Genomic DNA, 25,725 nt, shown 5'->3' with positions numbered 1-25,725 from the left:
CCCAGGCGCCCCAGTCTTTTAATTCATTTTTAAGTAGCTCCCACCTCCAGTGTGGGGCTTGAACTCACGACCCTGGGATCAAGAGTCGCATGCTCGACGCGCCCAGCCGGGTGACCCTGTTAGCATTTTGTTTGTTTGTTTGTTTTTAAGGGATTTTTCTGTAGAATCTTTTGAGAACAGTTCTGTTGTTTGGGGGTTCTAGGTGTTTGAACTCCCAGGTAGATGATCTACTTTGGAATCAAGGTATTGATTGAAGGTTACTCTGAAGAATCCGTAGTTTACGTCCCCATGCGAGTTAGGTGGCAGCGGTCAAAAGTAACTGAAAGTTGGGGACGTTGGTCTTTGCATAGTTGCAGTGTGGTAAGTCGCCAATTGAGTCTGCTTAGTGCCTTGGTACGTGCTGTTTTCCATCGTCATTGTTAGTACTACTTAATTAAATGCTTGGGGTCTCCTGCAAGACTCCCCGGGACCTCACGGAAGCCCCGTGTGGTCCTGGGTTTACTGTCTGTCAGCCTTGCGGGGGGGCGGGGGGCACGAGAAGCCTGGCCTCAGTGTCCTCACGCTCCTGGGTGCTCACCCTGTACTCCCCTCGCTCACTCCAGCACGCGCCTAAGGCCTTTGGGGATGGAGGGGTCAGTCTTCGGTGGGGGGGGGGGGGGAGGTGGGGGAGGGGTTGGTACCCCTGAGTGCACCTTTTTTTTTTTTTTCTTGATGTCACTGTTTCCCAGCCGAGATTATAGATAACTTTGGGGCGGGACTGTCTTTTTCCTTTTTCTTTTCTTTTTTAAAAATTTTTATTTGTTTTTGAGACAGAGGCAGAGCATGAGTGGGGAAGGTGCAGAGAGCGAGGGAGACACAGAATCCGAAGCAGGCTCCAGGCTCCGAGCCGTCAGCACAGAGCCCGACGCGGGGCTCGACCTCACACACCGTGAGATCGTGACTTGAGCCGAAGTCGGATGCTTAACCGACTGAGCCCCCCAGGTGCCCCTGGGCAGGACTGTCTTGTACTAAACAAACAAGTTGTTTTACAGTACTACCTGCAGCTTTGAATTTAATGAGGCATTTTACACTTTCAGGATAAAAGTTCATCTGTACGAGCACTTGGTGAGGGGAGGTTTGTGGCACTATTCGCATTTCCGTGGTCAAAGTTACAAATTAACTTAGGTGCCTGCAAAGTTCCCGGGGGCAGCAGCACTGATCCCCGTGGCTCTGAAACCCGGCGACTGATGATAGAGACTTTACTTGAATTAGATCCTCTTAAAAGGTGACTTCTGTGAAAATCGCTGCGAAACGCGTCTGGTGAAGCGCTTTCCTTGACAGCCAGAGGGAGCACTAGATAAAATTTCTTTCTTTTCCTTGCACGCTCTGAACTACGGGGAGTAGAGAAGGGAGTCAGCGAGTGGAGACCACACCACCAGCTTTGTCGCGGGGGGAAGGGGCGGAGGAGTCGCCTGACGTGGAGCGTCTGGGAAAAGGTGGCGAACGTGTAAAGCAGGTCACGTTTCTCACGGTTTCTTCCCTGCTGATCGGATCTTCTGAACTTGGGAATCCCGGTCTGACCTAACCCGCAGCGTCACGTGCTGCCTTCCGGCGAAGTCTCCTACGTTCATACAGCCCCTCCTCATTACTCGTGGGTTCCATATTCGTGAATCTGCCTTCTAACGTTTATTTGTAACCCCAGATCAGTCCCCAGAGCTAGTGCTTTCGTGCTTGGGAACACGTGCGGGCAAGTGGAAACTGCCTGGCGCCCCCTGAGGGTTCGGGGGGCGGGGGGGACACGGCACCGCCCTGCCCCCCAGTTGTCGCTCCCCCTGCCGTAAACAGGGTCCTTTTTGCGGCCCGTTTAGTGCTGTGTCTTCCCCCTCGTGTTGGTGATTTCGCCGTTTCAGGCAGCCCCGAGCGCAGTGCTCAGGTGCTGTCCGTGTCCCCGAGTGCAGGGAGGCTCTGATGTGCCCCAGCGAGATGTGGCAGATGAGCTTCCTCCAGGCCTGAGTTCAGTGTCGGCGAAGCAACGACGTAGACTAAACGAGGTGCCCTTAAACGGAAACACACCTGAGGCGAGGCTGGATATTGACGGCTGAGAAAATGTGATTGGGGGCTCGCAGCAACCCAGCCCTGCTCTTTCCCGGGAACACCGGTTTAGTGCCTGGCCGTTGCTGGGACACGACTACCCCAGTCACTACAGTGGGCTGTCTCTGGCCCTGTCCCTCCCTCCAGGCTTCAGGCTCGGCCAGCTTACTGCCTCATTTACCATCCCTCTGGGGTGTCTGAAGGGGGTCTCCCGTGAACTCAGGGTGACACAGCTCTCCCCGTCCTAAGAAATAGCACGTCTGTCCACATAGATGTGCAGGTCAGATGTCAGGAAGTCAACCCTGACTCCCTCCTTTCATTTTCCAGTTCATCCTGCCTCCAAAACATGTCCCCGAGCAGTCTGCCTGCCTCTGTCTCTACCGCCTGCCGCGTTAGAGGAGCCCCCCGGCCCCGCCGCCCACAGTGCCGCCCCGGCTTCCTGTGATAGATGCCACTGTGTGCACCTGTCATGCTCTCCCTTTTCTGGGCATGTGAGCTGTGCCGGCACTTGATTGGCTGTCCCTTTTCAGACCCAGAGGAAGCAGGCCGAGAAATGCTTCGGGCAGCATTGGTAAGGGTTTCCCCGGGTCAGGGCTGCTTCTGCAAACCGAGACCGGCCTCTAAACCTGGTAGGAATATTTTTGAGGCTGGAAGGGATTTTTTTTTTTTTTTTTTTAAGGGAATAAACGTCCAAACAGTAGTTCAAGTAAGAGCTTGAAGAAAATCTCGAAGCAACGCCCTTTCAAAAGTAGAGTTTTCTTGTTCGGATCTTACTGAAACCACTGCCTTCTGGAACCAGGGGAGGAGACGTTACCACAGTGGTTTCTGCTCGGTTTGTTTAAAAGCCAGTAACAGATGCCAAGAAAAAAGCTTAGTCCGGCCGACTTCTGTGGTGCCACCCGTGCCCTCGTGGCCCTGCCTCGCGACAAAAAGCGGGCACGGCCCGCCTTCCTCCCCAGCTCCTCCGTGGTGTGATGGCTTCGTCCCCGCTGGTTCGGTTTGTTCTCTGTCAGCTGAGCAAAAGGATGGGTGGGGTGCACAGATTTTGTAACATTCGTCTTGTGGTTTTACAGAGAAAGGGGTGATGTGTGATTAGAAAGGCCGAAAGGGAGCCGAGGAGACAGGAGGGAGGCGCGCAGCGCTTGCGCGGCGGAGTGGAGGTCCAGGGCAGAACTGCGCGCGTTCCCCGCCCCCGCCCGTGCTGAGGCTTTGAGTTTTCGGAGAACCGCTTGAATTGCACGCCACGATGCCCCTCGCCTTCGTACCCGGTGAGGGCTGGGCATTTTCTCGAAGCCCAGAACACCCAGCGAATGAATTTGCTCTTCCCTGCTTCTCATGCTAACTTCGTACTCGTCCAAGTAGAAGCACCAGAGGGATCCCTTCTGGAAATATCCGTTGAGTCTATCACAGACGATTGGTGCTTGTAATGCATTACCTTAATCGAGTTAAAGGATGAACTTTGCAGGTAGCTTTTTCTCCATGCCCTCCTACAAAGCTGTTAAGCTTGTTTGATCTTTAAATACTTTCCTTTTGACCCAGGACGGTGTGAACCGTCCATTCATTCTACAGTGGGATGATGAGTGTTTATACCGAGCTGATGGAATACCTAACGCGATTATTAAAAGTGTGTGAAGCTGGCTCGGCAGACGCTTTTCATCTTTGGGAATGGGAATCTTAGATCACAGAACCATCAGATGGTCAGAAGTGAAACTCGTAAATGCGAGTCAACACTTTGGGTTTGTTTCCTACGTACGGGGCATGGTGGGCGACGGGAGAGCGCCGTGGGAGAGGCAGCGGACTTGGAAGAGCAGGTGGGACTCAGATGGAAAACTAGAAAATGTTGCAGGATTTGCTCCTATGACAGCGATGCACCTGCGTAGTTTAGAAGGCCACGCCCCGCGTGGAAATTGACGTGAGTGCTCACAATAGCATTATTTCTGGCAGCTGGCTGTTCCTCCCCGTAGAATGGACAGAGTAAGGCGCAGCCCTGCGGTGGAACAGTATTGAGCCACGTAAAGGAACGAAGCGCTGATCCGTGCTGCAGCAGGGCTGAGTCTTGAAAACACGTTAAGGGGTAGACGCCCGACACAAAAGGCCATCTGCCGTGCGCAGGCGAACCCATAAGCACAGACAGGTTGGTGGTTGTCGGGGACTGGGGGTGCGGGCAGCGGGCAGTGAGTAACGGCTAATGGGAATGGAGTTTTCTTTTTGGGGCGATAAAAACGTCCTAGAATTAGATAGTGGTGACCGTCACGTGCCTTTGTGGATGCACTAAAACCACTGAGTGGCACACTTAGAAAAAGTAAATTTTACGGTTTCCAAATTATATCTTAATTAAAAAAAAAAACCACTCTCCCTTGAGGAAACTGAGCGTTGATACCATTTTCAGATTAAAGCAATTTAAAAAAAAAATTTTTTTTTTAACATTTATTTATTTTTGAGAGAGAGAGAGACAGAGCATGAACGGGGGAGGGGCACAGAGAGAGGGAGACACAGAATCGGAAGCAGGCTCCAGGCTCTGAGCTGTCAGCACAGAGCCCGACGCGGGGCTCGAACCCATGGACCGCGAGATCATGACCTGAGCCAAAGTCGGCTGCTCAACCGACTGAGCCACCCAGGCGCCCCTGCGTTTGATTTTTTAAATTCAGATGCACTGCATCGATTGCAGCCCCCCTGTTTAACAAATGCAAACAAACATTTGCCATCTTGGAGGAAAGGGAAAAAAAAATGGTCGCACTAACTAACTGATGAAAAGGAACAGCCCCCTGTCCCCCCCCCACCCCCACCCCCCACCCCAGACCTGCCCTGGTGCAGCCGTTCTGAAATTTGATCAGCTGCTTATTTGTCACACCAGGTATTTCCAATTTAAGACACAATTCTCCGACAGCTTTTCGACTGCCTGTTTCAGACACGATCTGTTGACTTGCCGTTGACCACGGTAGTCTCTGCCGGGCCACGTGGTCTCCCCAACCACACTGCCTTTCTTGTACAAGTCTGCTTTTCCCGGAGCTGTTCTTTGCCCCAGTTTGTCCTTTGCCTGGGTTTCTTTGAAATCACCAGTTGCTTTCTAACATACTCCCCCTCTGCCCTCAGCTTCTCTCGCATGTTTTCTGCCTGCCTGGACACATCAGTCCCTTGTCTGTGCCTGGACAGTGCCCCCCGTCCTGCTCAAATCCAGAGAGGTTTCTCTTTGTCTACGGCGTGGCCTCTGTTTTGGCTTCGCTACCACTCGTTCTGGGCTTCCCTCTTGGTTGGAGCACCTTCTCTTAGTAGGTCCCTGTCTTTTCTGTTTTGGGTTTACCTTAAGTCTGCGGAAGCATATTTTCTAGAAGTTTCCCAAGAAAGGCTATGTGGGAAGTTTGTGTTCTGAGTTTGCCCATTAGAGAGTGTCTTGACGTGTCCTTAACCCTTCTTATTTTGGGGTTTGATATAAAATTCGTTCAGTAAAGTTTTCTTGTGATTTTGAAGGCTGTTTCACTTGCATTATGTTCATGAGGTTCCCCCACTGTGTTTCAGGGAGCCGGTTTGTTCATTTTTGCCAGTGTGTAATGTTTCATTGTTTGAATGTATCACAGTGTTTACAAATCTCCTCCACTCTTGATGGGTATTTAGGTGGTTTCCAGCGTTGGGTTATTGCTACAGACGCAGCTCTGACCTTTCATATTCACATTTCCTGGTATTTGCGGGAAGGGCACATCCCCGGCAGGCAGCTCTTGTAGAAAACTCAGTTTGCGGGTCCCCCAGCGCGCCCCCATGATCTGTGTGGCCCCTCCGTCATGCACTTACGTCTGTGTGGGGCTCTGCCTTGGCTCTTCTCATTCTTCCCCTTCGGGACCGCACTGCCTTCTAATCCCTGAAACAAACCGGTGAAACCTGCAGGCATTGTAGGTTGTAGCAGCGGCAAATCCGGAGAGCTTCTGGAAAGAAACTGACGTCTCTCGTGTAGGAGTCACGAATACAGCTTCTCCCTTCGTTTATCATGGCCTCTTTAAAGTCTTCCAAGTACGTGTCAGGATTTCTTTTGGTAAAACTCTTGCACACTGTTGACAGATCAGTTCTGTCTGCTGTTCTGTAGCATCTGCTTCCTGTGGGGCGCTAATCTACTGAAATGCATTTGTGCTTTGTGTAGCGATATTGTTGTGACCAGCAGCCTTGTTCAACCCCGTCAGTGATTGTAGGAGTTCATCTTTAAGGTTTTTTACCTTTTCTGTGTGGTCAAACCAAGTGTGATATAATGATGGTTTCTTTTCTTTCTTTCTTTCTTTTTTTCTTTCTTTCTTTTTTTCCTAACCTCTTTCCATTCCTTATGTCTTCTCTTGCCCTGTGTAACTAGCTAGGGCATTAGGATTCTCCCGGGCTCCCTGGTTGAGAAAGATTGGGCTGGAAAATCCTCTGGCTGAGTTCAAAGGCAGATTTCTTCTCAGTCTTAATGGAGAAGCTTTCAGCTTTTCCCTACAGAATATATAACGTGCAGTATAAATTGTACGTACCCTTCATCCTGTGACAAGAACATTCCTCTGCCTCTAGTTTTCCAAGAGACTTTTTTGCAGTCGTGAATGGATGTTCCGTCATTTGGGCACTTTTCCTGCACACACGCGTGTGCACAGGCACACGCGTGTGATCCTACCGCATCAGAGGTCCGGGCCACCCCTGCCCTGGCCCCAGCGCTCACCAGCCGTGGTTGGAAACGGGAAGTGTGCCCTGGTATAGAACGTGCACTGCACTTTGAAACCTTAGTACAGAGAAAATCATGCAGAATGTCCTATTAATTATTCATTAAATTGGTTGTATGCTGAAGCGTCACAGATGATGTTGGGTTAAAAAGTTATTATTAAGGATCATTTTACCCCTTCTTTTAGTTTTTGACATAGCTGCTAGAAGATTTAAAATGACGTATATGCCTCACGTTTTAGTATTGTTGTCGGTAACACTGGCTACACAGACCAATGCTTGTCATACAAATTTGGTTTGTGACGACAATTGCTGTCACGTATTCAGGGCTTCCTGGACGGCTGCACTGTTCCAAGCGCTTTCACGATAACCTTGTGAAGTGGGAGGATTTTCTCCATCTCCTAGAGGAGCAAACTAACGGGCATGGAAAGAGGACGCAGCTTCCACACACACAGCCTAGAAGGTGGGACGTCCAGGACCGCCCTGTGGGCACTTGTCTCCTGGGCCTGTGCTTTTAGTCACTGCCTGTCCTGACCGTGGTGACGTCTCCCGTCAGCGGGAAAAGGATGTGCTTCTTGACAAATGGTGATGGCACTTGACTCTGCAGTCAGAAAAAAGCTTAAAAATTCAGATTTCCTTTGTCATTCTGTACTTAAAGGAACCAAAAAAACTCCAGATGGAGTATAGATCAAAGCATGTATACTTTAGGGGCGCCTGGGTGGCTCAGTCGGTTAAGCGTCCAACTTCAGCTCAGGTCATGCTCTCACGGTTCGTGAGTTCGAGCCCCACATCAGGCTCTCTGCTGTCAGTGCCGATCCTCTGTCTCCCTCTCTCTCTGCCCCTCTCCCTCTCCCCTCTCCCCCCCAAATAAATAAACAAACATTAAGAAAAGTATATATACTTTATATACATGTTTGTATATGTGTACATATGTATTGTATACACTTTGGTAATTGACTTGAAGGTTTTTCTTTTAAGTATAGAATGACAAAATATGTAAATATATATAATGCATATTATATATATACACATACATGTGTATATGTAAATTTTAAAGTGAATATTTTTACAACTTCATTGGGAAGGAACACCATTTCCTAATAAGATCACAAAAACCCAGATCATAAAAGATAATTTACAGACTTCATGTGAATGAACTTAACATATAAATTTCTATTGTTTATGTTTTGTGTGACATAAGTTAAAAAGTTAAGATGTCTCATAGAAGTTAAGACAGTGCAGTTGGAAAAAATATTTGCAACGCTTACAAGCAAAGGATTACTATCCAAAACATACTAAGAGTACCTGCAAATTAATAAAAAGACAAACAGAAAAGAGGACCAAAGATAGGAACAGTTCACGGGAGAAGCATAGATAGCCAGTAACGATAAGTGTTGGCTATTCCTAGTAAACGGGGGAATACAAATTATAATAGCCGTCAGATTACCAGAGTGCAAAAGGGCGTTGGTGGAGTCGGGGGACGCGGACACCCTCGTAGTGTGTGGCGTGGAATTTGAGGGGGCACTTTGGTACCACGGCCCGTGGTTGTACTGCCCAGACCTTGGTTTCCCATCAGCACCGCAGTCCACTAAAAGCCGGGGATCGTTGGCAAAATGGTCGATCGCGGGGCTGGGGCAGGGAAAAGTACACAGTGAACCCGCCTCGAAAATCTTCTGATGGCAGAAAGTCTAGAAGTGCTCAAAAAGTGCTGGGGACGGGTTGCAAGCCACAGGAGCCACCGTGAAGCAGCGGGCCGTTGGCACCAAGGTGAACGGGCAGGGGAGGACGGCGGACTGCTGGGTGGCCACCCCCTCTAGAGCGTCTCCCACGCGCACTCACCAGTTACACAGGGACATCACTTTACAGAAACCCGCTGCTCACCTTTACCACACGTTCAAGGTTGGCGTCACTAGTAAATGGACTCAGCCAGGTCACGGGCCTCCGACATGACGCGCTGAGAACACGACCTTGCCTCTTGTGTCGTTTTGGCCAAAGTGCCCGACCTCAGGGAAATCAGAAAACCTCCAACAAATCCAAACCGGGGAACCTTCTACAAATTCAGGGGCCGGTCCTCTGCCAGGGCTCAAGTCCACGAGGCACAAGGACCAGGGAGCTGTCACAGACCGGGGACTGAGGACACAGGACGACCACAGGCAGGGGGACCCCTGGATTAGATCCAGGAGAAAGGACAGTAGCGAGAGAGCTGGAGGCGTCCCTGGGAGTGTGGCCGCCTGTCCACGCCCAGCCAGCCTTGACTTCCTGGTTGCAGTAACTACTGGGGTTACGTAAGGCGGAGAAAGAAGGTGGTGCTGGGGGAAGTGGGGGAAGCGGGGGGGGGGGGGGGGCGGGGAGATGGGGACTCAGGGACTCCATGTTGTTGCCACTTCTCTGCAAGTCTACAGGGATTCAAGACACAGAGTTCAGTGCCCACACCAGCGCTCTGTAGTTCAGCCCTCCCCACTGTCTTCCCCAGACACCCTTGCGCAAGCACGGAAAGCCTGGTGGAGACGCTGATCTAGCTCAGCCCGTGGCAGCAACTTCAAGGTCATCAGTCGGAAACGGGAGTGCGGCACACACTTTGCCGTGCGGTGTACCGGTTTCCAAAAGTTGAGATCCATACGCTCCAACACAGGGAAACGTCCAGGACCTATTAAATGAAAAAAGTAACCTGTAGAAAAGCACATACCGTTTAACCTTTGTTATGCAGGCCGTAAGAAGGGACTTGTATGTTTTGTGTTTTATATCCTGTCCCCTGGGCCTCTACCGGGAACACAGTAATCCTGTATTTCTTCTCTAATTTAGAAACAAGAAGAGGGGCCTCTGGCTGGCTCAGTCGATGGAGCATGTGACTCTAGATCTCAGGGTTGTGAGTTCAAACCCCACGTTGGGTGTAGAGATTATTTAAAAATAAAATCTTAAGGGGTGCCGGGATGGCTCATTCTGGTAAGTGTCTGACTCTTGATTTCAGCTCAGGTCTTGATCTCAGGGTCGTGAGTTCAAGTCCCACACTGGGCTCCATACCAGGCATGGGGCGTACTTTAAGAGAAAGAGAAAGAGAGAGAGAGAGAGAGAGAGAGAGAAAGGAAGGAAGGAAGGAGGGAGGAAGGGAAGAAGGAAAGAAAGAAGGAAAGAAAGAAAAATAAAGAAATTAAACTATTTAAAAAATTGAAAACAAGAAGAAAGTTTGGTGTGTTTTGCCTTCAATGAGGTGATCCTTCCTTTGGTTAAAAGTACTCTAGGTGATCATTTAGTTTTCATGCTTTATTTCATAAGCAGTTTACTTTGATAAAAACAAACATGAAGACGAATTTAACCTTCAGGGAGACTCTCTTACTGGCCCACCTTTGTGGCTCTTAGACTTGTTTCAGTAGAGGTGCTCTCCTTTAGGCCACGCCAGAGTTCTGGGGAATCAGGCCGGACCCCACGCCGCGTGTTGCTGTCTGGTTGCCGTGGGCAGATCGTGCGTCCCACAGGAGGAGGGAGCACGGAGAGCAGATCAGCCGCGGGAAGAACCCCACTGGGCCCGCTCTTGGCAGGCCGGGGTCAGCGAAGCTCCTGACACCCTTCCTGTGTCTGAGCTTGCCTCGTCGCGAAATGACGATGGTGGATGGTGATGGTAGGAGGGTCCCCTGCTCTGCTCCGTGGCTGTTTTTATGCCAAAAGAGATTCTGTATTTCTGGGACAGTATCTGTGTTTCTTTGCAAACTGATAAGGTGCTTTTAAAAAGTACCCGATTGACTGTTGTGCCTTAGTACGTATCCCTTTAGTTAACATGGCAGACCTCACGAGACTCTGACGGCTCCGTGAGCCTGTTGCCTGCTTGGACCTTCCTGTCTTTGTTTGTTCATTTGTTTATTTATTTTGAGAGCGAGAACATGAGCAGGGGAGGGGCAGAGAGGGAGAGAGAGAATCCCAAGCAGGCTCCATGCTGTCAACACGAAGCCTGACGTGGGGCTCGATCCCACAAACCTTGAGGTCATGACCCGAGCCAAAATCAACCAACTGAGCCACCCAAGCGCCCCAACCTTCCCGTCTTTTTATCTCCCGTCTTTTTATCTTGCATTTAATGGGTCCCTCTTCCACGCAGACTTCTTTTCAGGTAGGTTTCCTGGCTGGGAAAAGTATATACACTCCAGCAACCGGGGTGACTTTGGATATAAAATTAGCTTGGAAAAAGAGTAGAGTGTCTGGACTGAGGATTTGTTTGGGGGAGGAGAGTTCGGCTGGGGGCCACATCCCGGGAAGGATGAGATAGTGTTGCGTGGGCACAGAGATGCCCCTGTGCCCCCGTGCACGTGGCAGGAAGAGCCAGGCCTCCAAGGGCCTCTCGCCCGGTCCGCTGTCTGAAGGTGCCCTTCCTCTCCCGGACAGCACCTCCTCACCCTGATGGCCAGTGTCTGCGTCCTTCAGGATTGTAGCCCAGGGTGGTATCGGACCTTGCCCAGATCTCCTCCTTAACACCAGGGATCGCCACTAGGATTTTTCCCAGAAGTCACTCCGCTTTTGTGGACTGCCCCCCTACTCTCCCAGGGACTGATTTGGGGCATCCTTCCACTGAGAGCTAGGAGCGCCTGGTCTCCCGGATTAGTCCTTAGCACACCGCGTGCTGGCATCTGTGACTGCTGCCGCCCCTGGGTCCTCCCATCCCTGTCATGTGCCGGGGAGGCACAGTGTCCCCATCTCTGTGGCCCCAGCGCACAGCTGGAGGGTCGGCAGCACCGTTCGACAGGCATTGTTTAGGCTGAACACACAGTGAAAACTCAAGCCCTTTTTGAATGAATGCAGAGTCCTCAGCAAATACCTTGTTTTATTTTTTTGTTATTATTTCTTTACTTTGAAAAAGAGAACAAGCTGGGGAGGGGCAGAGAGAGAGAGAGAGAGAGAGAGAGAGAGAGAGAGAGAGAGAGGGAGGGAGAGAGAGAGAATCCCAGGCAGGCTCCACACGGCCAGCGTGGAATCTGATGTGGGGCTCAGACCCATGAACCACGAGATCATGACCTGAGCCTAAATCTGAAGTTGGATGTTTAACTGACTGAGCCACCCGGGGACCCCAGCAAATAACCTTCTTAAAATAATGAGCCATGTGTGTGTGACCAGTAGCTAGAAAATGGGAGAACAGGTTTTCCAAGTGTGTTAGGCTCTCTAACCTAAGGTTCCCAGGTTGGTGAGACCTTCTCCTAAGGAGACACAGGCAATGGGGGGAGAGGGGGCCCTCGGCCTGGGTCCCCAAGCTCGGGCCTCTAAACAGAGAGGTGGCCGTGGTCATCAAATCCTGCAGGGGCTGTGTAGCTTTACTGGTCTTCACGGAGAGGAATGGGAAGCAGGACGTTGAGAGAAGAACATAAATGCGTCTCGTGTGTCACAGAATCGTGGAAGAGCGAGGCCTGCGTGGTCTTTCTGTCTTGAGGGCGTTGTGACTATGGCCCGGATTTCACCTCGGCGATCCTGTGCCCCCCACCGTATTCGGTGCTTTCGTAAGCCTGCTCCCCACACACGCGCTCCTGGTTTCCTTCTGTAACCCACGCTAGTTAATATATTATTTATCACGTGTACGATACAAGTTCCTACCAGCTGGTAACCTGTTCCCACAACTGAGCCAGTGTGCGGACAAAGGGCAAACCAATTTTAATTATTAAGAAAACCATTTCGGGGGCGCCTGGGTGGCGCAGTCGGTTAAGCGTCCGACTTCAGCCAGGTCACGATCTCGCAGTCCGTGAGTTCGAGCCCCGCGTCGGGCTCTGGGCTGATGGCTCAGAGCTTGGAGCCTGTTTCCGATTCTGTGTCTCCCTCTCTCTCTGCGCCTCCCCCGTTCATGCTCTGTCTCTGTCTGTCCCAAAAATAAATAAACGTTGAAAAAAAAAAAAAAAATTAAAAAAAAGAAAACCATTTCGGAAAATAAGACAGAAGTACTGGTAAATATCAGCAGGGCATGGCCCGTCCTAGGTAAACCATGAAGGTCCTCTTTTTCTCCCCATACATGTTCTAAAGGTCATTTAATTTATCGGCCAACTTGGCTAGTTGTCAGCCTTTTAACTGTGTCTTTATTTAGCCAGCAGAGGGCAGCACAGATCGACTTTACTGCATCCAGTATTATTATTATTATTATTTTTTACTTTAAAAGGCATTTAAAACTGCTGTACCAACTAATTTCTAGCACAGTTTGAATTTTTTCTTCTTTCTCATCTGAGAATTAGTATTGTTGCTTCCCTGTCTTTGTGGAGGACGATGTTTTGATGTTTACGTTTAGCCTCACAAATACTGTTACATTCTTATTTTCTGAAGAATTTGTGACCTGTTTGCGAAAGTCTCCCCGAACTGGTGAGGCTGGTGATGGTGGCTGCCGAGTGCAGTACGTCGGGACATTGGTCCACCGTCACCAGAAAGTGGGGAGTCGTTTAGCCGGGGTCCCGGGACGGGTGCCACCTGGACCCGCCCCGGGAGGAGTGTGACCCCAGACGCGAGTTCTCGAGCACCAGGGCTCTGCGTGAGCATCTGATAAATGTATCCATCCCCTTCTCAGGAAAAACTGCGTATAAGCTCAGAAACATACGGCTTCTCAGTTTTATGGCATTTTATGCCATTGATAATGGATTTTCTTCACACAGAAAATAAGACCAGAGTTTGTGAAGAATTGTACCTTTCTATTCTTTCCTTACGAGAGTTAATGACTCTTCTTGGAAAAAATTGAAATTCAAATTGTGTGTGGAAAGGAAAGTGCAGAGGGCATGGTTTAGATTGTTGTTTTTTAATAGATACCTAACTGATTCTGACTTTTTTAAAGTTTACCTTTGTAACCATTTTATTTAAAAAATTTTTATTTTATTTTAGAGAGCGCAAGACCCGCACCCCCCCCCCCCCGGTGGGGAGGGGACCAGAGTGAGAGAGAATCTTAGGCAGGCTCCACACTCAGCACAGAGCCTGACGCGGGGCTCGATCTCATGACCAGCATCATGACCTGAGCTGAGATCAGGAGTCAGAGGCTCAACTGACTGAGCCACCCAGGCGCCCCTTGACTTTTTCTTTTGATGATAAGAGTGCTTAAAAAAAAAAAAAAAAAAGTGCTAGAAACTCTGCCTCACGGCAGTCCGTATTGGCAGATAGTCAGGAACCCCAGGACGCTCTCTTCCAGGTGCAAGGTTCGCAGTTGTCATGGAATGGCCATGCTCTTTGAATTCTTCGTTTGACGTCTTTGCAACACACACACATTTCCTTTGTCCTCAGCACCACCCCCCCTTTTTGGGCAAGATCTATTCATATCTGTGAGGAAAACAGTACAAATGTGCGTCGTTTGTTTATTTTATTTCATTATTATTATTATTATTATTATTATTGTGTGTTTGTTTTTGAGAGAGAGAGACAGAGCACGAGCAGGGAATGGGCAGACAGACAGAGGGAGACACAGAATCCGAAGCAGGCTCCAGGCTCCGAGCTATCGGCATGGCGCCCGACCGCGGGGCTTGAACCCACAAACTGTGAGATCATGACCTGAGCTGAAGTCAGGCACTCAACTCACTGAGCCACCCACATGTCCCTAAATCCGTGTGTTTTAGGTAGCCCAAGCAGTGGTAACCTTCCAAAGAGTTTGCAGTATGTGTAGGTGTGTGTGTGTGTGTGTGTGTGTGTGTGTGTGTGTGTGTTTTGCTGCAGAGAACTGTTTGTGTCCCCACCCCCCACGTACAGCAGCTCTTCTGGTGATGGTGTGCCCCGTGCCGCCCTCCTGCTGGCAGCTGGCCAGGAAGGATCTAAGCTGCAGGGGAGGAGGCCATCAGGAAGGGGAATGATGTCCCCTCACAGCCCAGAAAGGCTGCAGGGCTCCATGGGCCTCTGAGAACAGAGCTGAGGGAGGCTGGAAACGGGAGGCTGGATGGAAGGTGTTCATGGCGGGCAGGTACGCTCTAGTCTCCTCTGCTCTGTCTTGCCGCAAGGCGATGTCCCTTCCACTTTCGGTAAAACACGAAGGTTTGACTCCCGAAGGAGGATGTGGAGGTGCGTGGCCTCGAGCGTGCGCGCCCGGTCTCTCCTCCACCTGCCCCCCGGCCCCGGTACTGCTGGCCAGGGTTACAGCCCGCACAGCCCAGGTGGGAGGTCGGAGGGTGGCTCTTGGGGTTAGTAGGACAGAGAACCCACAGAGTCGCTCCCGGGCTCTGCGCGGCACCACTTTTTTATTTTACAGGGAGACCCAGCCCACCACACACCGCTTCCGAGCAGGTTGTTGGTGCCGGGCTCTTAGACAAGGAGAAACAGCCTGTGTTTACTAGACGTTTAAGGAAAAGCCTCCGCGTTAAATAGGAGAACAACGCAAGTGGAGGAAAAGATACTTGAGGAACCACACCATAGCAGAACGTCTTAAAAGCCACGGACTTCAGAGTCTTAGGGGTGGTATTAATGAAACAAGAACAGGATGCTATCCAGAAGGAATATTCGGAATTAAGAGTGAGTGCGTGCACCCTGAAAAGAGCAGAAAGGAAACACCGAGGGCCAAGCGTGGAGGACGAAGCAGAGAGCCGTCCGTGACACGGTACCCCTGACCGGGTGGCCTCTGCAGCACACGTGTCTCTCTCTGGGTGTGAGGCTGGGGTCAGAGAGCCGGCCCGCGTCAGCGCCTCTTGCTGAACTCTTTCCTCCTGGCTCCCAGAGGGCCGTCCCGTGTGCCCACCAGCTACGGGACAGCCAGCTGCCCTCTGGCCTCTCCCCGTGTGGCCGCCGGTCCCACGTGAGCAGGGACTCACAAGCCGATTGCCTCCCAGAGGCCTCACCTCCAGACTGCGTCGCGGTAGGGTTTCAACACACAGATTTGGGTGGACACAGGCCTTCGCTCCGTTGCCAGAACCCTTCCTAGAAAGTGGCTCGACAAGGAGGTGAAAAGCAGGGTGAAAAGATAAAAACCAGAGGATCCACGGCAGAGGGCCAGCGTCTAACAGAAACACTGAGAGCAGCTGAGGAAAGGGGTAGGACATCGTTAGAGGTCATAAGACTTCAGAATTGGGGTCTACCTAGGGGCCAGCATGGTGCGTGGAAACGAACTTGCACCCGGGCACCTTGTGACGAAGCTGCACAGCACTGAGAGCAAGGGCCCCGAAAGCTTTCGGAGAGGGGAAGAAGGTCCCACGGAAAATTCTGGGAGTCAGAAGGGCACTGTAGCTAACAGCACCGTGGGGACAGGGGATGACGAGGGAGTGCCTTCACCGTTGCGAGGAAATGATTTTCACTTAAGTTCTGTTCCCAGACAACATGCCGGTCGAGTGTGAGGGAAGAAGAGGGGTATTTGTGGACACGCAGAATCCACGCAGCAGTGAAGACCCGCCCCTGCGCGTCCTTGTTCTGTTATCAGAGGGTAATTCAGGAAAGAAAACGCACGGAGTCAGAGGAACCGGAGCCGGCAAGGGCCAGGGGGACGGGGGGAGGCTGCAAGGCCAGGCCGCGGAGGCGCGTGGAGGCTTTTGGAGGGCCGTCGCCAAACACAGGCTGCTCCGAATGTTTGACCCCGTGGACAGTTTCCTGCCTGAGTGCAGAGAGTTTGGCATTCGGCCCGTAACGCAGAGAACTCAGCAAACGGAAGAAAAGAGACACTTAGCGCCCGTCTATGGTAATCTTAACCACAGTAGGTTCTATAGCTAAGTCGTGAGCAGTATTTATGGAAATAGTAAGTGTTGATTGAACCCAGAATTTACGTGTGACTCTACCGCGCGCGTGCCAGTGTGTGTGTGTGTGTGTGTGTGTGTGTGTGTGTGTGTGTGTGTTGTGGGGGGAGGGGAGAGGTAGAAGCCAAGCCTTCGTCCATCGTGGCAGGCAGTTGGTGTCCAGAATTGAAAACCTGGGAGCAGAGAGTGTAGGTGTGTTACTTGGAAACAGGGAGGTGATTAGCAGAAGGCCTAGCTGAGAGGGCTACCTCTGTGGAGCAGGGTACAAGGGTGGGGGATACAGTTGGGCAGGAAACTGTGGGTTTCTGTTTTAAGCCGTAGGTACTATTTGTTTTTTGTACGATGTGTGCATGTTCCTTTGGTTGAAGAAGATGAACCAGGCGTGAAGGGTCAGAGAAAGATCCGGAGGGGCTGCTAGCAGGGTCGCGTTAAGAAGGGTCTTAAAACCATGAGGAGGAGCTGAGACTTCTAGGCAGCTGATGGGGCCGAGGCAGACCTAAGGAGAGGTGCCCGGCAGCCTGTGGCTTGGGGTCCGCCCCTCTCCGTCCTGCTCTGCTGGAGGCTGCCTGGGTGCACTGTGCCCGCAGGCTCCCCTGCCCTTGGCCCCCGCCGGAGTTGTCCAGGTGGTTGGTCAGAGGAGAACAAGGTCCAGGTATTTTCTCCCTGCCAGGCGGCTGAGGGTTAGCCGAGTCCTGTCCCCAAGGCAGCCAGCCACCGCCACCTGCGGGCCTGGCCCTGATAGGGTGCTCCTTCCTGCTGACCCTAGGGTGCTTCCCCACCACTTGTGAGTCTCCCCAGACCCCACCCTTACTTCTGTAGACACTGTCTCAGTTCACCCTCCAGACTCCCGCTCCTTGGGATCATGACTGATGTAGGTATCACGCAGAGAGAAAAGTTTCCCCGGGACGTGACATGAATATTCATGTACGTTTCCTCCCAGCGTCATTTCAAACCATCACCAGGGTGCACGTTCCCGCCTGCCTGTCCCCAGAGAAGACGAGACGGGGGTAAAGGACTCAGGCTATTGAAGGCGTTTTATTAATTGAAAACATAACACGTCTCGAGTCAAAACGCCTGTAATCCAAGCGCCTTCCTGTGTGAGGTGGATACGAGTAGCTACAAAGGGCTGCCTTTCCCTTTGTTGGTTTCGTACTTGCTGTGGGGCTGGGCCAGGGGCTGGGCCGCCCATCTCATTCCTCACACGGCTCTGAGGCCGGGGTAACTGTTGCGCTTTTGTATTTTCCTTGTTTTCCCAGTGGTTTCAGAGTGTGCTTTGAACTTGTGCACAGCTCCGTTGAAGGAGCCGCGTATCATCTTGGGTGCCGTATTTGGGACTGATGCTGGCGCTGTGCCTGGCCAGTAGGGTGGCACTTTGTTTCCGTTTGCCCGGGAAGGCCAGGTGTCTGCCTGTTGGCTGACGTGCTTATAAATAGCACCCACCTGCAATCTGAAAAATGCCCCAAGATCTGGGGTAAGTAATGCAGTCGCTTAGGAGTGAGTCAGACGTAGAGTTTGGCGCTTTGGTAGTTAAACTTCTATTTTTAGGAACCAAAGTTGCCCTTCATTCACAACTTCGCTTTTTGAATAATGTCATCTGTTGCACTAGCTTTGGAACAGCGGTGGCCGCGCGGCAGGCAGCGTGGTGGCCCGCCAGGTGCGCCTGCCGTGCTCCCGGTTTAAGGCCTGAGCGGCAGTTCTCCTGCCAACAACTTACACAACCGGGACAGGAGCCGGTCGTGTAGGGGCCGCCGTCCCCACATGGGGATGAGCCTTACAATCCCTCCTGGGAAGTGAACTGGCCAGCGGTGCCGCGCAGGGCGGGGCTGGAAGTCCGGGAGGTCCGGGCAGAGGCCGAGGCGCGCCCTGCGCCCTGGGGCGGGGACCCTGGTGGCAGCTCCGCCCAGAGACGGCATGTGCCTTCTCCCGCCCGCCCAGGCCAGAGGGCTTGGGCCACCCTCGACCTCTCTCACACCCACAGGGATTCCGTCAGCAAGTCCCTGGCGCTGCCTTCCGAGTGAATAGAGCAGGACTTTGATCCCTGTCCCGTCGCCCCTCGCCTGGGTGGCGGCAGCGGCCTCCCTGCCCGTCTCCCTGCTTGTGCCCCTGCTGCCCCGCGGCCGGAGTCGTGACAGCGGAAGTCCGCTCCTTCACTTCGTGCCCGCCCCTGGCAGCGCCTCCCCGTCTCACCCACCGCGGAAACAAGTCCCGAAAACAGCCCCCGAGGCCCTCCGCAGCTCTCCCCTGCCTTCCCCGCCCTCCGGCCTTGCCTTCCCTTCCTGCCGCTGTCTGCTGCGCTCCAGGCCCGGGCCAGGGGCAGCCAGCCCCGACCCGCTGGGCGCTTACCTGCCCACGTACGTGCATTGTCCTCCCCGCTGCCCTCCCTCCCCAGCCTCCTGCAGCCCTACGTGCCACGGAGGCCGGTGCCCGGCACGCCGTGGGGTACCCGGCACTCCACGTGCCCGGAACGAAGCCAGTGGAGGAAGAGATGACATATTTGATTGTAACACACAGAAGCTTCTATGAAGGGAAAAGATACCACAACTGCTATTAAAAACAAGCGACCGGCTGTGAGAAAAGATCTGCGACGTTAAAATAAATGTGTTTTTTTTGACGTTTATTTATTTTTTGAGAGAGAGAGAGAGAGAGAGAGCGCGCGCGCACATGAGCCAGGAGAGGGCAGAGAGGGAGGGAGACGCAGAATCGGAAGCGGGCTGCAGGCTCTAGGCTCTGAGTTGTCAACACAGAGCCCGACGCGGGGCTCGAACCCACGAAACGAGAGACCATGACTCGGGCTGAAGTCGGACGCTTAACCGACGGAGCCACCCACGTGCCCCAAAGTTTGCAACGTTTAATACAAAGAATTCATAATCTACAAATCAATAAGAAAATGGGCAAACGGTATGAATAAGCAGTTCAGAAAAGAGGAAATGCCTCAGACTGTTGAAAAGGTCATCAGCACCACCGGTCATCAGGTCAGTGTAGACAGTAACCGCCGAGAAGCCGTTTTTCACTTCTCAGACTAGCAGACGTGAAGTTTGTCCTGCCAGGGGGGAGGCAGGCTCGGGCAGGGTCTGCGAAGGCGGCAGGTGCCCATGCCGGGAAGGGGGTGGGCGTGGGGGTGAGGGGGGGCAGGCCTGACTTTGGGCATCTTTTCCAGAGAAACGTTCTGCCGCTTGACAGGCATGAAGTAGAAGTGACCCGTCCCCTGAAAAGTTGGGATCCGCATCAGAGACCGGCCCTGGCCCCAGAGGGTACGAATACTGATTTGGGAAATGAGTAACTTAGGTTTTGAAATGGGGCTGGAGGGGACTTGGCCTGTGACTCGTTCCAGAAAGGGACGCGCCGGAGAAAGCGTAACTTTGACGTACTGAACTGAAGGTAAGAAGTTGGTTTATGTTAGTTGCCTCTGCAAAACAGAGTGGTTTCCAAAAGTATATGTTTGTGTGTTTATTTATTATCAGACAAAGAAGGAAAACGGTGGGCCGGGGCCGCTGCCCTGAGACAGCTGGGGCCGCGTTCCGAGCGTGCCTGGAAGCGATGCTCTGGTGTCTGGCCGTAGACGTGTGCCTTTCTGCCCGCGGTCAGGGCCCGGCCTCAGGACGGCTGGCCCCGCGTCCCGCGCACCTGCTGCGGGAGGTGCGCTCACGACCAAGGCTACCGGGAGGAGGGGGTCGGGGTCCAGCAGCGGAGCTCGGTGCCGGGTTTCAGGCTTCGGGCGAGTCGGGTGACGCCCCTGGGCCTCGGTGTCAGGCGAGCCCCTCACGGGGCGATGAGTTAGCCGTGCCAGGCCGGGCCACGGGACCTGCAGCGATGACGCCCGAGGCACACGTTGTTTCGTTGGCCCCTCGTAAGTGAAGCAACTGAGGAGGGGACCCGGTATCTAGATCCAGCAGTTCCGCTCTGAGAACGTTTGCTCAGGGGATGATAAAGGGCCTGCCAGCATGTGTGCCCGTGGGTGTTGAGATGGGCAGGAAGAGTGGAAGCCCCGTAGAAGTCTTACAATAGGGGATTGGGTAGATACCGTCTATGCTGCGAATGACAAAAAATGTGATCAGCTTGCGTCCGTCACCATGGAAAAACGTTTGTCATAAGTAAAAAATGGCCGATTATAAAAGAGCATGTAAAACATCGAATTTTTGTCTTTCTATACATGTATTTATTTCTTTATGGATCTATATTTCTCTCTGGATGTATATACTCTAGATGTATCATGTCTAGAGATGATATAAACACATTTCAAGAGATACGTGTTTGTGTAACGTATACGGTTATTATACATGTCATATATAGGATCCAAGGTATCTATAGAGATAAAAGATCTATTTGTACGTGTGTGTGTACAAAGAGACAGTGAAAATATAATACACAGAACAAAAATCTGGAAGAATATAAATAATACATACCAAAGTGTCACCAGTGGTTATTCCTGAGTGATAGGCTTTTTTCCTCATTACCGTTCATCTGATTTCAACAGTAAACACGTATCGTGAATATAATAACAGTATGTGGAAACGAACCCACAGGAGAAAATAGAAAGGGGATAAAACCGAGCTTGTGTTGGAAATGTCCTTGGAATTTTTTTTTTTTCCTCTCAAAATCTGCTTTCTTGCCTGGGTGGCTCAGTCGGTTGAGTGTCCCAACTCTTGATTCAGCTTAGGTTATGATCCTGGGGGTCATGGGATCGAGCCCTGTGTCGGGCTCTGTGCTGAGTGTGGAGGCTGCTTAAGGTTCGTTTTCTCTCTCTCTCTCTCTCTCTCTCTCTCTCTCTCTCTCTCTTCCCCCCTCCCTCTGCCCCTCTCCCTAGCTCGCTCTCTCTCTCTCTCTCTCTCTCTCTCTCTCTGTCTTAAAATCTGCCTTCTCCTTTTAGCCTGTGACCTCAGAGCATACCGTAACGATGACGGTGTCTTAGTCATTCTCTTCGGAAGTGTGCCGCCCTCTCGGTGTGAGAGCACCGGGGCTTTATGGGACTCTCTTCTGAGAAAGTGCTCGCCAGGTGCAGGGACACGGGGGCTCGCCCCGTCCGTCGCTGTGGTTGAGTCGGAGGAGAGTCCGGGAGGGCGGCTGCCGGGCTCCTGGGCTCCTGCCTCGGGCTGCTTCCAGGGAGGAGGAGACGGTTAACTGGTGAACTTCCTCCGAAGCTTCTTGAGCTCGACTCCAGGAACTGGGTGGTGGCCGTGACGCCTCTGCCGCGGGAGGCCCATTGGTCCCCGGCGTTCAGGAAGGCGCTCTGAGCTGTCCCGGCGCCTGGCGGCCCCGCAGGTGCTCCCGCCCCGCCCGGCCCCGCCGCCCAGGGGAGCTCGGCCGCGCCAGCTGGCCTCTGAGAAACACAACCTAGCAACCTTCGGGGCCCTGCTCTGGTGGGGAAAGATGGTCCTTAAAACCCAAGAGGAGGATGGTGAGTCCCAGCCCCGCCCGGGCGTCTGGAGTGGGGGTGAGGTCTCTCTCGATCCGTGTGGGTGACGCCGGGATGACAGTTGTGCTGCCTTTCGGGGGGGAGCGCAGCCCAGGCTGTGGGCTCGCTCTCGCTGTTTCGGGAGCACGGCCGGAGAGTGCGGTGGCGGGGAGGAGGCCGGGGCTGGCCCGTGTCCAGACTGAGAGTGATGGTGAGGAGTGCGGATCGGAGCGACCAGGGAGAGCCCCACGGAGGCGTCCGTTGGCACTAAATGAGGTGCGACGGAGGGGCCATTCGGGGTTAACTTGATCTTCCTCTTTCGGTATTGCTACCGGCCGCCAGAGGCCCTGAGGGGTCTGCAGACTTCCTTGGTCCTCTCCGCGCCCACACTGTAAACCGTGACGTTTTAAGTAAAGGGCAACAAGTCACGCGGCCCGTACGCCCCCGAGGACCCTGGGAGGGAGGTGCGCGAAAGCCCCTTCTGTCGTCCTGAAGCTCGCGTGCGGACGTGTGTCTGTTTTGTGATGTCGTCACCAGATGGCAATGTTTCAATGCTGGAAGACACGGCACAAACATGTACCGGTTTGTACTTAGTAACGAACGACGTGGATGAGTTTGAAGATTTCACAGCAGATTTTGTGAAAGTTGGAACAAGTTTTGGGGGTCATTTTTATGCTTTTCCTTATCTGGTTCACTATAAGATACGTTGGAAAGCTTCACCTCTTGAGTGCAGATCATCTTGGCCCGGATCCGCGGGTGACTGGGAAAGCTGTACCGTGTGGGAAAGACTCTGGGAGGGAGGGACATACAGGGGTGTTCGTGATGGTACTTTTGAAGACGGGGCCTAAAGAGAGGCAGTTCCGGGTTAGCGTCGAACAGCCCACATGGGAGGTGCTGTATCCGGAAGGTGGGTCCACCGTAGCCAGGGTCTCTCGTCGGAAGGGGGATACGTGCAAGAGTGGAGGAGGGCACTTTACCGATGATTCGGGGGGCAGCAGGTGTGAGCCTGGCCCGGGCAGCGACCGCCGGTCACTCTCACACGCCGCTGGTGGTCCAGGTGAGCTTGGCCTCAGACCCGGGAGGGGTCCTGCTGAACAGTCACTTCGAGGCTGACCCGGAGGGCCCCGTGTCATCGGCCTCTGGCTGTCCCGGGGGGCCTGCTGATCCAGCCGGAGCTGCGCGCTGTGTGCGCTTGGCCCAGTGGTGGCAGCGGGCACCATCTGGGGACTGAGGACTCCCGGGCTCAGATTCGAGAGACAGGGTTAATGGGCAGCTTTGCTTCGAGCGAGTCACCGTCAAGAGCGGGCCACTGTCCACTTCCCTCGTCGCCTCCCAGGAGCGCTTTGGCCTGCTGTGTGTTGGGGCCGTGAGGGGGGCCGTGAGGGGGGCCGTGAGGGGGGCCGTGGCCGTGAGGGGGGCCGTGAGGGGGGCCGAGAGGGGGGCCGTGAGGGGGGCCGTGAGGGGGGCCGAGAGGGGGGCCGTGAGGGAGGATGGCGTTGCCCTTCTAACTGCCGCTAAAATAAACGCCCGAGGGGTTACGAGGAGACGCGGTAATGGCATTCGGGCAGCCGCGAACGGGAAGGGAGCAAACGGGCCCGCCTCCGGCGGGTCCCCGGGGGAGGGGAGTGTCCGCGTTACGCTCCCCACAGAGCAGCCGCCTTTACTAGTGCCCAGGACGCCGAGGACACCCCGGATGGAGGGCGAGTGGGGTTTGAAAATGTCTCTAGGGAAGTGAGACCTTTCCTGCCGCACGAATCTCAGACCCGTAATCCGTGAATTAAACGTGCTCTTGGCCGCCGTCCTTCCCTGGTGCCTGCACTCGGCGGCTCGCCGGCGCCCGCTCCCGTGTCCTGTAGGCGTGGAGCCAGGGCGGACGCGGCGCACCGAATGGGGCAGCGTCTTCGCAAGCCTGGCCTTTCGGTGCGTCGTCTGCCCCCTCGATTTGCCCTCGAACCTTGCCTTTGGGCCGGAGCCCAGGCTCCCCCGCATGTGGAACACGAGGCCCCGGCAGGCGGAGGCGAGACTGTCTTCCGGGTGCCAGCCCAGTCCTCACGCGCCCTGGGCCCTGACCCCAGGGGTGCTCGCTGTCCCCGGCCACCGGCCGCTTCCCGGCCCCCTCGCCTTGCGTGGTACGTGCGTCCGCGGTAGTCTCTGCTTCCCCACTTGAGTCCACTCGCCCTTCGAGTCCTGGCTCGGAGGCTTGACCTCCCTGGGGCCTCTTGGTGTCCCCAGGCGTCCTCCGAGTGCCGGGTGTGCGTGGCCCCTGTGGCAGCGTGGGCCGTGGCTACAGGTTCACGGGCCTCCCCGTCTGGCCTTGCTGTTCTGTGCAGGGCAGGGGCCGGAGCCGTTTAAATCTGAGCTCCGAGCGCAGGCCGGGCCTGTGCAGGCGCGCAGTAGGTGGAAGTGCATGTGATCATTCCAGTAAGAGAAAATAAAGAGCCAAGGACTCGGCCAGTGAGTTCGCATTGGCCTCTCTTAGTAGGTTACTTGTACCGAGCGAGTCTTCGCTCGTCTGTGAAACTGGACGTGACCGTGCGCATTTCGTTGTCAGGAAGCACGCAGAGTTCACAGGTGGACTTGCTTATCTCGTCCAAATAAAAGCGGAAACGGAAGAGAAGAATCTTAAGCTGTGAGAGTCCCTGTGAGTCTAGGGAGGGGTGGGATGGAATGAGGTAGAGTGCCTCCCCCCCAGGGTAGTGGGTTCTCAGGTGGCGCCTGGAATAGCGTCCCACCCGATCCCCTCGTCTTAGCGCGATCCTCGTGATTGTGCCGGCCTCGCGTCGGGCAAACCGCTTAGGGCGCGGTGCACAGGGAGAGGGGTGGCCCAAGCGCCGTAACTAGAAATTAAGATAGGTTTTGCCCCCTTCCTTGGCGGTTGAGTTTGTGATGTGCAGATCAAAATGGTTGCATCCTTACCTTGAAGCAAGAGCACCTCCCAGCGGACCTGCTTCACCATCTGCTGTGGCAGGTCTCGAAGGGGACTGGCTCTGGTCGGAATCTTCTAGGCCCTTCTGCGAGCGCACCAGGGACGTCGCTCACAGTGCGCAGAACCGCCCTTTCTTTCTGGTGAGGAAGGCGAGCGGAAACGAGGCTTGGGTCTGCCCCTCTAGAAGAGTGAACCTTTACCCGTTGTCTGAGGCTTTCTGCGGCCTCCCCAGTTCCCTTGGTTATGGAATATGAAAGCACGGGCCCGGCCGCCGGCGGTCAGGGCCCGGGGTCCGACACACAGGTGGGGTGTGGAAGGCGGCAGGTGGAATTGTGTCAGGAGCCAGCGTAGGTAGAAAGGGAGGGCAGGTATCGTGGGTCCAGGCAGGCCCAGGTCCGGGCCTTCAGAGCGTGTATCTGCCTACAAAGTGGTCAGCGGACAGGGCCTCGGGAACAGGAGACCTTCCCGTTGTTGCCATCAACCCTCTCTGCTTCTGGAAGGGTCGCTGAGGTGTGTTTGTGGTGGGGGCGGTAGCACCTGCATGCGGCTAGGCCTTCTGGAAGTGTCGGACGGTGCCGGGCTCTCCCTTTTCCCTTGCATTTTGACAGCCCTCCGAAGGCCGCTTGACTGGCTATACGTCGTTCTCGTCTCTGCTCCCCTAACTGCTTGTCCGCTGGGCTGAGATTTCCTCGTGACAAGTAGACTTGTAGCTGCTAAAGGCCTCTCCTGTCTGAAGAGCTGCGGCCGGTGGGGGTTTCGTCTCGCAGCGGGGACAGTCACCGACCCCAGTGTGGACTCAGACCCGTGCCGCCTCAGCAGTGACCCGGTCAGTCCTGCCTGGCTGGCCGCTGCGATCACCAGGGCTCCCCGAGGGACGGCCGGCTCCGCCAGGAACCCACGTTCACGTGCTACGGCCTGGCGATCTCGTGACTTCCTGTGCGTGTCCCCTGAGTACATGCTGTGTCTGCCCACGTAGATGTGGGTGACACACTGGAGGAAACCGAGGGGCAGGTCAGGCCCCACTT

The 25,725-nt window shown here is 53.8% G+C and overlaps 1 protein-coding gene across 2 annotated transcripts in view; it reads left to right on the top strand.

Annotated features, from left to right (window-relative positions):
- Window positions 1-25,725, top strand: part of CYTH1 (cytohesin 1) — an 80,308-nt gene that overhangs the window by 17,668 nt on the left and 36,915 nt on the right. Inside the window, exon 1 of one of the 2 annotated variants that reach the window (XM_047833691.1) lies at window positions 21,227-21,777. The exons of the other annotated variant lie outside the window; for it this stretch is intronic. Coding sequence (XP_047689647.1) covers window positions 21,750-21,777 — 28 coding nt within the window. The 5' untranslated portion in view covers window positions 21,227-21,749. Of the gene's footprint in view, window positions 1-21,226; window positions 21,778-25,725 lie in introns of those variants that run through there. 2 annotated transcript variants of the gene reach the window in all.

This window comes from Prionailurus viverrinus, chromosome E1 (assembly GCF_022837055.1).
Source record: "Prionailurus viverrinus isolate Anna chromosome E1, UM_Priviv_1.0, whole genome shotgun sequence".
NCBI classification, from domain to species: Eukaryota; Metazoa; Chordata; class Mammalia; order Carnivora; family Felidae; genus Prionailurus; species Prionailurus viverrinus.
The sequence above is the reverse complement of the archived record's forward strand: the minus strand, read 5'-3'. Positions and strand labels throughout refer to the sequence as shown.